Below are 11,070 nucleotides of genomic sequence, written 5' to 3' on the forward strand. Positions count from 1 at the left end.
AAACAAATGAATCCCCTTTGTGGACAAATGCAGAAAATTTGGGTGCTATTTGTTTGGATTGTGTTAATGAAGCCCGAGACAGCTTAAAAAATGAACAGGAAGAAGAATATGACGATAAACAAGACGGAGAACAAAAATCCAGCAAAAAGAAAACCAGGCTAACGCGTTCTTATAAAACCAGACTAAATCCTTTTGCAATACCAAAGCTAGGTACATCTAAAGGGAAAGGTAGAAGGTCTATGTTTAAGAAGGCTCCTATTAAAGCTCCAGATTCAGTTGCAACTCCCATTACAGGTCAAAGCGTTTTTTATAAGGTAAACAACGCGTATGTTAAAGAAAAGCCTCTTGTATTGACATGGGGAATTGTATTTTGAGGGTTCGTATTTCCAAGTGGGTGATATTGTATCAATGATTGATGAAGAATTTAATTTATACTATGCACAACTGAGAGGGTTCCTAGTTGATCAGTATTGTGAAAAAAGTGCTGTTGTCACTTGGCTTTTACCAACTAAAGAAAGTCCTCCTCCAGAAGAAGGTTTTGACCCAGCAACATATGTAATTGGTAAGAAAATTAACATTTAAAATAAATTTCTGACCATGAATTTAAATGATATTTGAAAAATGTAATATAATTTGATAGGTCCAGATGAAGAGTTGCCAAGGAAACTAGAATGTATGGAATTTATCATGCATGCACCATCTGATTATTACAAAGCAAAAAATACTCCCTACCCACCCATTGAAGCCCCTGCTGAACCTGGATACATTTGGACAAGTCTTCATTCTATCCATAAGTAGATTTTAAAATTTCTATATTTTAACTTTATACAAAATCATGTTTTATTCCGATACTAAAGTAATAAAAATAATATAATATGTAATTGTTCGCTTAAGAATGTTTATTTTATTTATACAACATTCTCAGCTACCCATTAATATGTAAAAGTTCTGATAAAATATCGTTTCTGTAACATTCTAGCAGCTTTTCCATACCTGACTAAACTATATTTAATATTAATAATAGGCTTATAATAAACTGAAAACAAAAATTTCTGAAAAACATGATGAACGCACATTATCTTTCAAAAAATTATTATAATTGTACCACTTAAAAATTCAAATCGTAATTAAAAACACTATTGTAACTGTATATTAAAAATACAATAAAACATGCAGGCGCCACATTATTTCCATCTTTTAAACAATTAAGAGATACTTTTAAAGCCTTTAATCTAATGTCAGTCACTGATGTCTTATTTGGAAATTATCAGACGAACAACTAAGCAACTGTATTGTTCAACTTTAAACAATGTTTAGGTAGATTTTTTAAACGACAGAGAAGAATTTAACATCATTTTTGAAAGGCACAGTTAAATGAGCATGGATGATTTGCCCCTACAGGCACAAGTCTCAACTCCTTTTGACTATGTTACTATCATTGGAACTGATCTATCTTGAAATTTGTAAATACTGTACAGAAATTTCGTGTCTACTATTATTGGAAATAAATCGTTTCCATTAATAGGAACTTGTACAAAAAATATGAGACTTCCGGGGTAGTTCGCTCAAGCTCATCCGGCTATTGTCTTTCTAGAAACGTATAACAAAGCAATTGGAAATATGAAAGTCAGCAGGGACAAACGAATCAATAACGACATATATATATCAATGCTATGTTCATAACATCCTCAATAATGACTTAATCGGTCATTTATTATTGACGATGCAATCGATAAAAAAATAATTTCTTTCATTTCTAAAGTTTACCTCGTCAGTAGTATCGCATTATTTCCTTTTTTGCCCGTCACCCCCTTGGATAAGTAAAGGACTTGTTGGACGTTGGGGGGTAACAACCCCCCGGTACGTCTCAGTCCGTTTTGGCCAGTTGAAGCACGTGAAGAATGACCTCGTCGACCGTCTGGTTGTTTAACAGCGACTTAACAGCTTCGTCGTCTATCACTACGGTAAATAGGAGCTTTGCGTTCTCACGTAAACGACCAATGTAATCGAAATCCTCATCAGAAGCTGGTTTGTGCCCGCAACGTTTGATTACTGAGTCCAGTATTTTATCGACAGGGGCATCGGGCCATCCAAAAGCTTGCAATGTTTCCTCGTCAACCAGAAGCGTGAGAAGTTCTTTGATAGAATCAGTCAACGTGAGTTCGTTCCAGATCCGATTGTCGCACAACGATGAACCGCTCTCTCTGTTCGCCGCGGCCGCGGAAGCCGCTTTCAGTAACTGCTGCTGAAGACGTTTCTTTTCCGCTCCAGCCATTATGTCTTCCAAAAGGTCCCGATGTTTGGCACGCATATGTCGTAATAGGCAGTCCTGGCGAATGAAAGCTCGGCCGCATTCGTCGCATTTGCATGGCTGCTCTTTGCGGTGAGTCAACAGGTGAAGTTTGAGCGAAGACTTGATGGCGAAACGTTTTAAGCATACCTCGCATTCGAAAGCTATAACAAAATAGAGTTTTTGATATGAAAAAATTGGTAACACAAGTCCAATGAAACTTACGCTTTACTCCAGAATGGAGCAGTTCATGTCTGGACAAATCTTCCTTGCGATAGAATGATTTCTCGCATTGGTTACATTGTAACGGTTCGGCACCCTCATGGACGAACTTGACGTGCATCGTGAGGCGCGCTCGCCTATTGAAGGCCCGGTTGCAATGGGGGCAAGTGTATGCGTTTTCACCGGTATGGTGAAAGATGTGAGCACGTAACTGCGCTGCTTGGATAAAAGCCTTGCCGCAAAACTGGCACTTGTGCGGCTTGTGACCCGTGTGGGTACGCACGTGACGATTAAGAGTCTCTTTAGCCGCAAATTTGTTTCCACACTAAAAACAAGATAAAATACACATGTAGTTAGTGTCAAATACAAAAAAAATTATACAGTATTCATTAATCGAGTTGTGGTAGGTAGAATATTTTTTAATATTTAACTTGACTCACTTTGGCGCATTCATAGGGCTTCTCTCCCGTATGCATTCGTCGATGCTTCTTCATTGCGCCACTTGAAGGAAATCGTTTAGGACAAAGGTCACAAGGATAAGGCCTTTCGCCTGAAAAGAAAATTAAAGTTAAAATGAAGTGCATGCAAGTTTCAGCTTTTTTGTATCTAGTTTTGTTTACAACTAGAATTGGAATAATTGTAGAGTTAAATAAATTAATTAGTAACAGATAGGATAGGGAAAGTGATTTACAAAGAACAAAGAAGTTCATCTAGTAATGTGACAGAATATGTTTTTTAGTTTTTTTTTTTTTTTGATTCTCTCAATTTGAGATTACTGTTAATTTTTCTTTATAGCTCTTGTGTATCAATTGGATAATTATTTTCTTACCAGTATGGGTTCTCATGTGAACTATTAGTAAAGTAGAGCCGTGAAATTCCTTCTGACAATATTCACATACAAAAGTCCTCTTCTTTTTCACGTTACCTGCATGGCTTCTGAGATGTTCTCGAAGATTGTCTTTCCTTGCAAAAATTTTCTTGCAAATCTGAAAGTTGCAAAATTACTCAAAAAATAAACTACTACTAAGACAAATAAAATTTAACTTACGGGACATTTAAACATCATTTTAGTACTACCGTTACAACCTGTCTGGGAGTAGTGCCTGATGAGATTGTACTTTCTTGCAAATTCCTTATGGCATTCTTTGCAATAGTAAGGCTTTGTTAATGGATGAATGGTCATGTGCTCAATGAGTTTTTGACGTTCTGGAAACACCTTCTCACACTCGACGCATTTCCACATATCGTTACCATGCTCGATACTCTGGTGGCGTTGAAGACTGTTGGACATCACGAACAGCTTACCACATTCATTGCATTCATAATCACCCGTCTAGATAAAATTATTTAATAAATAAAATATTATCACAAGGGGATCTACAAAATTCGATAAACTAATGCTAATTNATAAATAGAATAACAATTACATACACTTTAATCTTTCTTTTCACAAACAAGTTGGAAGAGAAAATTTCAAAATTCGTAAATCAGAATAAAACTTACTAAAGTAAAGTTTTATTAAACTTACTCACTGTGTCCACTTGATTTCCTAACTTCAGCCTTGGTGTTTGCTATGGACGAATCTATTTTTGATAGGAAATGAGAAACATCATCATTATCTATATAGCTAGGTGAGGACACAGATGGAGGTCGTGAAGAAGATGAACTGGCTTCAGAAGGTGGGCTTGTTATGTTACTCTGACTTTCACTAAATGCAGCAAATGGACTATCTTCTGGTATAGGAATTAACAAATACTCTTTTAGAAACAAACTATCCGATGTGTACATTCTGTTTGCCCTTCTGATATCTTCCATCTATTAATTCGAAATTAAAATAAGTGATTTGGAAAATATTAAAAAAAGAACTAAGAAATTAAATGACTTTAAAATAGTACTCACTGTAACTTCATACTTTAGGGCTAATCCTTGAAGAGTATCCGTTTTTGCCACGGTATGTTTAATAAATTTTTGATTTTTATTTACATGTTTACTAGTACTTCCATATTTCTTCAAAGAACGTACGGAATCCCGAATGGATAGCCTTTCATAGGGACTGTCCATTTCTGATTTTTCCTACGACTTATAAGGTTTAAATATCAACGTTTTATTTTATGCACATTTCACTTATCATACAATAATAAACAAACTACCTCTTCAGAAATTAAACTATATTTATTTTGCGCATATAACTTAGAACAAACAAATTTCATTTTTGTGAGGTTCATTCGTCATTCGATGAGAAGACGTGCATTTTTATTTACTTTCTAATTCAGATCATATGAACAGGTTTAGCAATAAACTACCGACCGTTAAAAAGATAACGATTTATAATAAACAGCATGAAAAAACCGAATCACGTAGTGAGTGGAATAATTAAACTTTTTTGACGGTATTTGACTTTGACGTTGGTTCATTTTTTGTTGGTGCTTTCATGACAGATTGAAGTATTGAAGGTCATATGCAAATGAAATAGTGTCACATACTACGATTAACACTACAATAAGTTAATTTTTAAAAAATAGTTATGTGTCTTTTTAAACTCTATAAAATATAATATCAAAATAAAACCCATAAATCAGAAATGTTGATGAGCCACTCACAGCTGATGTTTTAAAAGTTCGCTGACAGATTGTACAGGGGTTTTGTTCATCATTACTTGACTCATTTTTTTTAGGTTTAACTTCAAAATCAGGGTCATTAGGATCATCTGTGGTTTCACTATTGTAATTTATTTCAGCTTCATCATCTTCTGTCATGAGTTCTTCTTCATCCTCAGTTTGCATTGATACTCTCATTGTCTCATCATCTTCATTTGTTGCATCCTCCTCAACAGAGGATGCATATTCTTGTGTTTGTTCTTCAATTTCAAAGTCATCTGCATCATGGATTTCCAGATATTCCCCTGTTTCAGCAATCTGAACGTACTTCTGTCCTGATCTTAGTTGTATATATTGACCCCCTGTCTCCACTTGAATAAATTCAGAGTCCAGAACATTTTCAGCTTGTTCTTCTATTATAAAGTCTGATTCTACTTCTTCATGACCATCTTCTTCAACTTCTACTTCCTCAATTCGGTCTTCTGTTTCTTCATCTAATGTGGGGTTATTTAGATCGCTGAACAGTAACAGACATAAAATTGGTGTATTTGTACAAAAACAAGACAATCACTTCTTTTATACCAACCTTTCATGTGGATCATCAAAAGTGTTTATTTCCAAATTACCATCAGAATTTGTGGCAGGTGGGAATCCATCTAAAAAGATTGATTGACTGTTGCTCACTGATGGTAGTTCTACATTCTGTAGCAAAGTTGTCTTTATATCTTCCTCTTCACAGTCAAACTCAACAGGTTCAGTTTTCTGTACAATCAATGAAGAAGTTTCTTCTTCCTCCATTGTATTCTCGTAATCCTTAAACAGAAATAGTATTTCATAAATCCTACAATTACAGTATTTAACTTGCAGTATTATTGTGGCACAATCCCCATTTAATATGCAATTATGAGGCAGGCGTCTTTAAGTCTAAAATAATAAAGTCTATTTAAGAAATAGTTTGTTTCGTTAAAGCAAAAGTTAGGTTATGTGTGTCTACATGAATAATAAGGGTTAAAGTCACAATTAAAAAATAAAAAATAAAGTGCGCCTTCATTAGAAAAACTATAATGAATTTACCTATCTTATACGTTTAAAAATCCGATTTCCACTTTCATTTAAAAAGTACCGATCCAAAACAGATACTTGTTCTACAGTCTGGTGGTGCACTTCTTTCAATTTGTTAAAACAATAATTATGGCTTCTAAAGAAAGTCTCGGCCATTTGTCGAATATGAACTTCCAATTAAAGGAATAATTGGAAATATTTTTACATTAAACAAGCACTGAACGATAATAAAAAGAAACAAACTAAAAACTACCCGCTTGGTGGCACTCAGATTGATAATAATAAACAAAATAAATACTTACGCCCCTGGAAAGTCGTCAACCGTTTTATCACCCGTATAACAAAATGGTAGATGTGGAGTATTTGCAGGCGCGGTCATTAACGTCACAGTTGTTACTTGTTACCAACTGTAGAATATATACGAATATTCGTGTACGTTATTTTATTATTGATAAAAACGTTCAATGTAATGAGAAATTACTAAGAAAAATATTTCATCCTTCAAAATTCTTAAAAAATCACAAACCTGGGGATAATAATGACGATTTCTCAATTTTACAAATGCCAATTTATACTTTTTGTTGTTTTGTTAGGTTTGTTGGGTTGCGGATGTTTCCAATTTTGCAATAATAATAATACTTATTATGGACCGGAAATAGAATTATTTGAATAAATTTCTAAAACAGTAAATCTTTATATGTAAGTGCTACTATTTCTTTCAATGAACAAATAAAAAAGCCTCTAAGCAATAACAAAATTTATCTTCTTGTCATTAAACACACATGCGGTATACATGCTCTCTGAAATCATATCTACTTGATCGTCCTGGCAACGCAAATTTAAACTATCAACAAAAATGATTAAAACTATTAAAACAATCAAGACAATGGTTAGCGAGTGTTACTTTTTTTATTGAAATTTAGGTTTTATACAGAAATGTCAGACGACATTAATACAGAAACTATCAAAAATACTCAAAAATTATTAGGAAAATATGTAAAAAAACCCGCGCTTACGGAGAAACTTCTCAGAAAACCGCCTTTTCGCTTTTTACACGATGTTATCACCTGTATAATTCGTGATACTGGTTTTTTGAAGGGTCTCTATAGTGAAGACGAATTACAATCCGATAATGTTAAGGAAAAAGACGCAAAACTTAATTTTCTAACAAAATTAATCGACGCCATGAGTAAGTGGTCTAATTTTTTCCAGTTGTAGTATATGCTGTACGTTACTTTAATTACATTAATTACTAATAACATTTACCCTTTTTTAAGAGTCAATTACAGGAAAGGAAATAAAGGCCCGTCCAGGTAAGATAATAGCTGGTTTAGAACCAAAAGAAACAAATCACCTTTTGCAAATAATTGCAAAGGCTTTGGACAAAAAAGTAGACAGCTCTGTATATATTAACAACTTGAACAAAGAAACTAGAAATATGACTGGCCAAAAGGAAAAAAAGAGAACCCCAAGTACTATTCGTGATGCCAGTAGTGATAAAAAAACAAAGACGTCGTCAAAAAATTCTACACCTCGCAGAAATGATAAGGATAATGCATCAACTGACAGAATGAGAAAATCAAAAATTAATACTGAATCTGTAACTAATTCTAAAGCAAATAAACATGGTAAAAATAAAGAGAAAGACATTAACAAGGAAGGACAAAAAATAAGAACAGATACAAAAGAGTCTGAAGAAAAAGAAGAAAAACAAAATTCGAATGAAGACATCAAGGAAGAACATAATGAAAAGTTGGAAACACTTGAAGAAGTTCAAGATAAAGATGACATTAAAAGTGAGGAGGAAGTTGAACCCAGCAAAAGTAACATAAATGAGAATAATGATGGCAAAAACAAGGAAGAAACTATTACAAGTGATAGCAGTAAGGACAATATGAAAGTCAAAGAATCCAAATTAAAAGACGATGATATAAAAAATTCTGTTGATGTCCTACTGCAGAAAAAGGACACAACACTGATTCGACCAAAATCTGCAAAGCCAAAAAGCAGCGGATTAGGGAGAGAAAGAGGAAAACAAATTGTATCAAACATTCCATCAGAGAACACTGAAGAGTCTAATAAAATCAACGAATCAAATGGTGAGCAATTGACTTTAACAAATTTCTGTAGTTGGTTTTTTTTAATTTGCTCTAAATTACTTTTTTCTTATTCAACCATATTCTGGTTTCTGAGTGTTAAAATTGCCAGAATGTTAAATTTCTTATTAGTAAACCAAATGAACTTTTAAATTTTATCCTCGTATACAGTCCAGAATATATTTAGTTACAGATCAGAATCATTTTCAAAGACCAAATACATCGTTGTTACGTCCACCTTCCGTGCGACCATCAAGTGCAAGACCTGGTGCCCCTCGTCTAAAGCAAGAGCCGGTCATACCTTCTGAAGAAGTCGTTCCTATGGGAAAGGTAAAGGTAATCATAGAAAATTTCGACAAAAACGACGTTGACGACGAAGACACGGTTACAATTCAATTAGTAGAACCACCGGAAGTTTCTACTCGATCGCCTGCTTTATCCTCGGATGTCCGGGGACATCTCGTCGAACAGATACTTGAACAACTTCAGAATGACGACGAATCAACAGCAAACTTAAATAAGACGTCCCAAGTCGAAATTGAATGGGAACAAGAGGAAGGTAAAAAAAGGCATTTTAAAGTTAATTAAAAAAAGAATTTGCTATCTTAAGCTTAAAATATGGCAATGAAAAGGTTCCCATATTTTTTGTAGCAGTAACTTGCACAAAAAATATGTGACTTTATGAACCTCTGAATACTTTTCTCATTACATTGATTATAAAATACTTTTAAGATATTAAAATGTAAAACATTTATCAGGTTTAGGAGGAAAAGATGCAGTAAATAAGGAAATAGATCAGGTACGAACCACTTTACAGCAGCTTACAAAGTGTGCGAATCCTCTAGGTAAAATGTTGGGATATTTGCACGAAGACGTTGATGCTATGCAGGCAGAACTGAATATGTGGTGGGAAAGCAGGAAACAGGCTGAAAAGGAGATCATAGAACAGAAAAAGTATAATAATTATTTTTTTTTCTTATTGTATATGCTTCACTTCATACCTGTAACGTAAATTATTTATTATCATTAGAGCCATAGAAGAGGAACAAAAGCCATTATTGATCCAATTGGAGACCGTTAGGGGAAATATCGAAAAATATAAGAAACAAATTGCAGCTGCGGAAGCCAACATACTGCAAAATGAAAGAAGAATACAGAATTTACTACTTCTAAGCTAAAAAAATATTATATACTCCAAATTGTATCTAACACATGTAATAAATTGTTTTGTACAGCATTTATTAAGGTTTTGTTTAAATTTAATATAGAAAAAGAGAAAACCATAAGTAATTAACAATTTATTATTATTGTTTTCAGTTTATGATTTACAAAAAAAAAAAAAATTTAAACAAACACTTATTGTCGGCTACTTACAGGAACTGTTACGTCCATTATTCCACCTGACCAATTGTATGAAATATTTCAAAAATATTTTGTAAAATAAAGGACCCAACGTTCCGCAACTTTAAAAAGTGCAAATAAAATAACAATGTATATAATGAAAAATAATAAGTATCATCACAACAATAAAAATTGTGCAGTATGTGATGAATACAATAAAAAAATATGTGTAAATATAGGGAAACTTTTCAATTTTTTAACATCACAACTAAAGAGTGAAGAAAATGCAGCAACATTTCGTTGGTTTAAATTCTTAACGTTTGCTTTGCAACACAGGAATCCCCTCTGCTGTTATAGTTAATTAATAATTCACGAAAAAGAGAAAAGAACTATATGAATAAAAAATATATGACGAAATAATGGAATAAAACTATAAATTCTTACTATATATAAAGTTATGTATGTAATGNCCGTTTAGGTTTTGTTTATTTATTTATTGGTTTTTATTAATAATGCCGTTAAGAGGTAATCCAGTATGTTTAAAATGTGAAACAAATGAATCCCCTTTGTGGACAAATGCAGAAAATTTGGGTGCTATTTGTTTGGATTGTGTTAATGAAGCCCGAGACAGCTTAAAAAATGAACAGGAAGAAGAATATGACGATAAACAAGACGGAGAACAAAAATCCAGCAAAAAGAAAACCAGGCTAACGCGTTCTTATAAAACCAGACTAAATCCTTTTGCAATACCAAAGCTAGGTACATCTAAAGGGAAAGGTAGAAGGTCTATGTTTAAGAAGGCTCCTATTAAAGCTCCAGATTCAGTTGCAACTCCCATTACAGGTCAAAGCGTTTTTTATAAGGTAAACAACGCGTATGTTAAAGAAAAGCCTCTTGTATTGACATGGGGAATTGTATTTTGAGGGTTCGTATTTCCAAGTGGGTGATATTGTATCAATGATTGATGAAGAATTTAATTTATACTATGCACAACTGAGAGGGTTCCTAGTTGATCAGTATTGTGAAAAAAGTGCTGTTGTCACTTGGCTTTTACCAACTAAAGAAAGTCCTCCTCCAGAAGAAGGTTTTGACCCAGCAACATATGTAATTGGTAAGAAAATTAACATTTAAAATAAATTTCTGACCATGAATTTAAATGATATTTGAAAAATGTAATATAATTTGATAGGTCCAGATGAAGAGTTGCCAAGGAAACTAGAATGTATGGAATTTATCATGCATGCACCATCTGATTATTACAAAGCAAAAAATACTCCCTACCCACCCATTGAAGCCCCTGCTGAACCTGGATACATTTGGACAAGTCTTCATTCTATCCATAAGTAGATTTTAAAATTTCCATATTTTAACTTTATACAAAATCATGTTTTATTCCGATACTAAAGTAATAAAAATAATATAATATGTAATTGTTCGCTTAAGAATGTTTATTTTATTAACC

The 11,070-nt window shown here is 33.3% G+C and overlaps 6 protein-coding genes across 8 annotated transcripts in view; 3 read left to right on the forward strand and 3 right to left on the reverse strand.

The window, feature by feature from the left end:
* Positions 1–5: 5 nt before the first annotated feature.
* On the forward strand, positions 6–893 carry LOC112904427 (GATA zinc finger domain-containing protein 1-like; the record flags this gene model as incomplete). The annotated part of the gene is made up of 3 exons (XM_025974440.1): positions 6–314; positions 376–562; positions 641–893. Coding segments are annotated over 3 exons (654 nt in total), but the record flags the coding sequence as incomplete, so codon positions are not given.
* A 564-nt stretch (positions 894–1,457) lies between these two features.
* Positions 1,458–3,840, reverse strand: LOC112904418 (zinc finger protein OZF-like). Its single transcript, XM_025974426.1, has 5 exons — positions 3,561–3,840; positions 3,342–3,498; positions 2,953–3,062; positions 2,516–2,837; positions 1,458–2,454 (listed from the first exon to the last, which is right to left on the reverse strand). The coding sequence occupies exons 1-5, from the start codon at positions 3,801–3,803 to the stop codon at positions 1,868–1,870; spliced, it is 1,419 nt and encodes a 472-aa protein (XP_025830211.1). The 5' UTR covers positions 3,804–3,840; the 3' UTR covers positions 1,458–1,867.
* A 137-nt stretch (positions 3,841–3,977) lies between these two features.
* LOC108735433 (lysM and putative peptidoglycan-binding domain-containing protein 2) lies at positions 3,978–4,963 on the reverse strand. 2 transcript variants are annotated; one of them, XM_018467391.2, is made up of 3 exons: positions 4,663–4,963; positions 4,412–4,585; positions 3,978–4,327 (listed from the first exon to the last, which is right to left on the reverse strand). In XM_018467391.2, exons 1-3 carry the CDS (start codon positions 4,735–4,737, stop codon positions 4,037–4,039), a joined length of 540 nt encoding a protein of 179 aa, XP_018322893.1. In that variant the 5' UTR covers positions 4,738–4,963; the 3' UTR covers positions 3,978–4,036. The 2 variants fall into 2 exon arrangements, with proteins under 2 accessions (XP_018322893.1, XP_018322894.1); XM_018467392.2 differs by having other exon boundaries at positions 4,412–4,591.
* Positions 4,964–5,023: 60 nt separating this feature from the next.
* Positions 5,024–6,589, reverse strand: LOC108735385 (46 kDa FK506-binding nuclear protein-like). Its single transcript, XM_025974441.1, has 4 exons — positions 6,474–6,589; positions 5,696–5,922; positions 5,113–5,626; positions 5,024–5,053 (listed from the first exon to the last, which is right to left on the reverse strand). Exons 2-4 carry the CDS (start codon positions 5,905–5,907, stop codon positions 5,024–5,026), a joined length of 756 nt encoding a protein of 251 aa, XP_025830226.1. The 5' UTR covers positions 5,908–5,922; positions 6,474–6,589.
* Positions 6,590–6,817: 228 nt separating this feature from the next.
* LOC108735432 (TRAF3-interacting protein 1) overlaps positions 6,818–11,070 on the forward strand; it is an 11,922-nt gene continuing 7,669 nt past the window's right edge. Inside the window, exons 1-5 of one of the 2 annotated variants that reach the window (XM_018467390.2) lie at positions 6,820–7,360; positions 7,449–8,270; positions 8,455–8,826; positions 9,026–9,221; positions 9,298–9,504. In XM_018467390.2, the coding sequence (XP_018322892.1) occupies positions 7,108–7,360; positions 7,449–8,270; positions 8,455–8,826; positions 9,026–9,221; positions 9,298–9,445 (1,791 nt within the window). In that variant the 5' untranslated portion in view covers positions 6,820–7,107 and the 3' untranslated portion in view covers positions 9,446–9,504. Of the gene's footprint in view, positions 7,361–7,448; positions 8,271–8,454; positions 8,827–9,025; positions 9,222–9,297; positions 9,505–11,070 lie in introns of those variants that run through there. The other variant, XM_025974425.1, reaches the window with a different exon arrangement.
* LOC112904419 (GATA zinc finger domain-containing protein 1-like) lies at positions 10,085–11,050 on the forward strand. The gene is made up of 3 exons (XM_025974427.1): positions 10,085–10,471; positions 10,533–10,719; positions 10,798–11,050. The coding sequence occupies exons 1-3, from the start codon at positions 10,121–10,123 to the stop codon at positions 10,953–10,955; spliced, it is 696 nt and encodes a 231-aa protein (XP_025830212.1). The 5' UTR covers positions 10,085–10,120; the 3' UTR covers positions 10,956–11,050.

Source organism: Agrilus planipennis, unplaced genomic scaffold, assembly GCF_000699045.2.
Source record: "Agrilus planipennis isolate EAB-ADULT unplaced genomic scaffold, Apla_2.0 scaffold40, whole genome shotgun sequence".
Classification (NCBI taxonomy): domain Eukaryota; kingdom Metazoa; phylum Arthropoda; class Insecta; order Coleoptera; family Buprestidae; genus Agrilus; species Agrilus planipennis.

Excerpts from the sequence above, each read along its gene's own strand:
- LOC112904419 (XM_025974427.1), top strand. The coding sequence starts at position 10,121 with ATGCCGTTAAGAGGTAATCCAGTATGTTTAAAATGTGAAACAAATGAA. Across the intron at positions 10,472-10,532 it reads GTCAAAGCGTTTTTTATAAG|GGTTCGTATTTCCAAGTGGG; the intron begins GTAAACAACGCG and ends TTGTATTTTGAG. Across the intron at positions 10,720-10,797 it reads CCCAGCAACATATGTAATTG|GTCCAGATGAAGAGTTGCCA; the intron begins GTAAGAAAATTA and ends ATAATTTGATAG.
- LOC112904418 (XM_025974426.1), bottom strand. The coding sequence starts at position 3,803 with ATGTCCAACAGTCTTCAACGCCACCAGAGTATCGAGCATGGTAACGAT. Across the intron at positions 3,063-3,341 it reads TCACATGAGAACCCATACTG|GCGAAAGGCCTTATCCTTGT; the intron begins GTAAGAAAATAA and ends TTTTCTTTTCAG. Across the intron at positions 2,455-2,515 it reads GCTCCATTCTGGAGTAAAGC|CTTTCGAATGCGAGGTATGC; the intron begins GTAAGTTTCATT and ends ATTTTGTTATAG.
- LOC108735433 (XM_018467391.2), bottom strand. The coding sequence starts at position 4,737 with ATGAACCTCACAAAAATGAAATTTGTTTGTTCTAAGTTATATGCGCAA. Across the intron at positions 4,586-4,662 it reads ATAGTTTAATTTCTGAAGAG|GAAAAATCAGAAATGGACAG; the intron begins GTAGTTTGTTTA and ends TATAAGTCGTAG. Across the intron at positions 4,328-4,411 it reads CCCTAAAGTATGAAGTTACA|ATGGAAGATATCAGAAGGGC; the intron begins GTGAGTACTATT and ends TCGAATTAATAG.
- LOC108735385 (XM_025974441.1), bottom strand. The coding sequence starts at position 5,907 with ATGGAGGAAGAAGAAACTTCTTCATTGATTGTACAGAAAACTGAACCT. Across the intron at positions 5,627-5,695 it reads TTTGATGATCCACATGAAAG|CGATCTAAATAACCCCACAT; the intron begins GTTGGTATAAAA and ends GTTACTGTTCAG. Across the intron at positions 5,054-5,112 it reads GAACTTTTAAAACATCAGCT|AGTTTAAAAAGACACATAAC; the intron begins GTGAGTGGCTCA and ends TATATTTTATAG.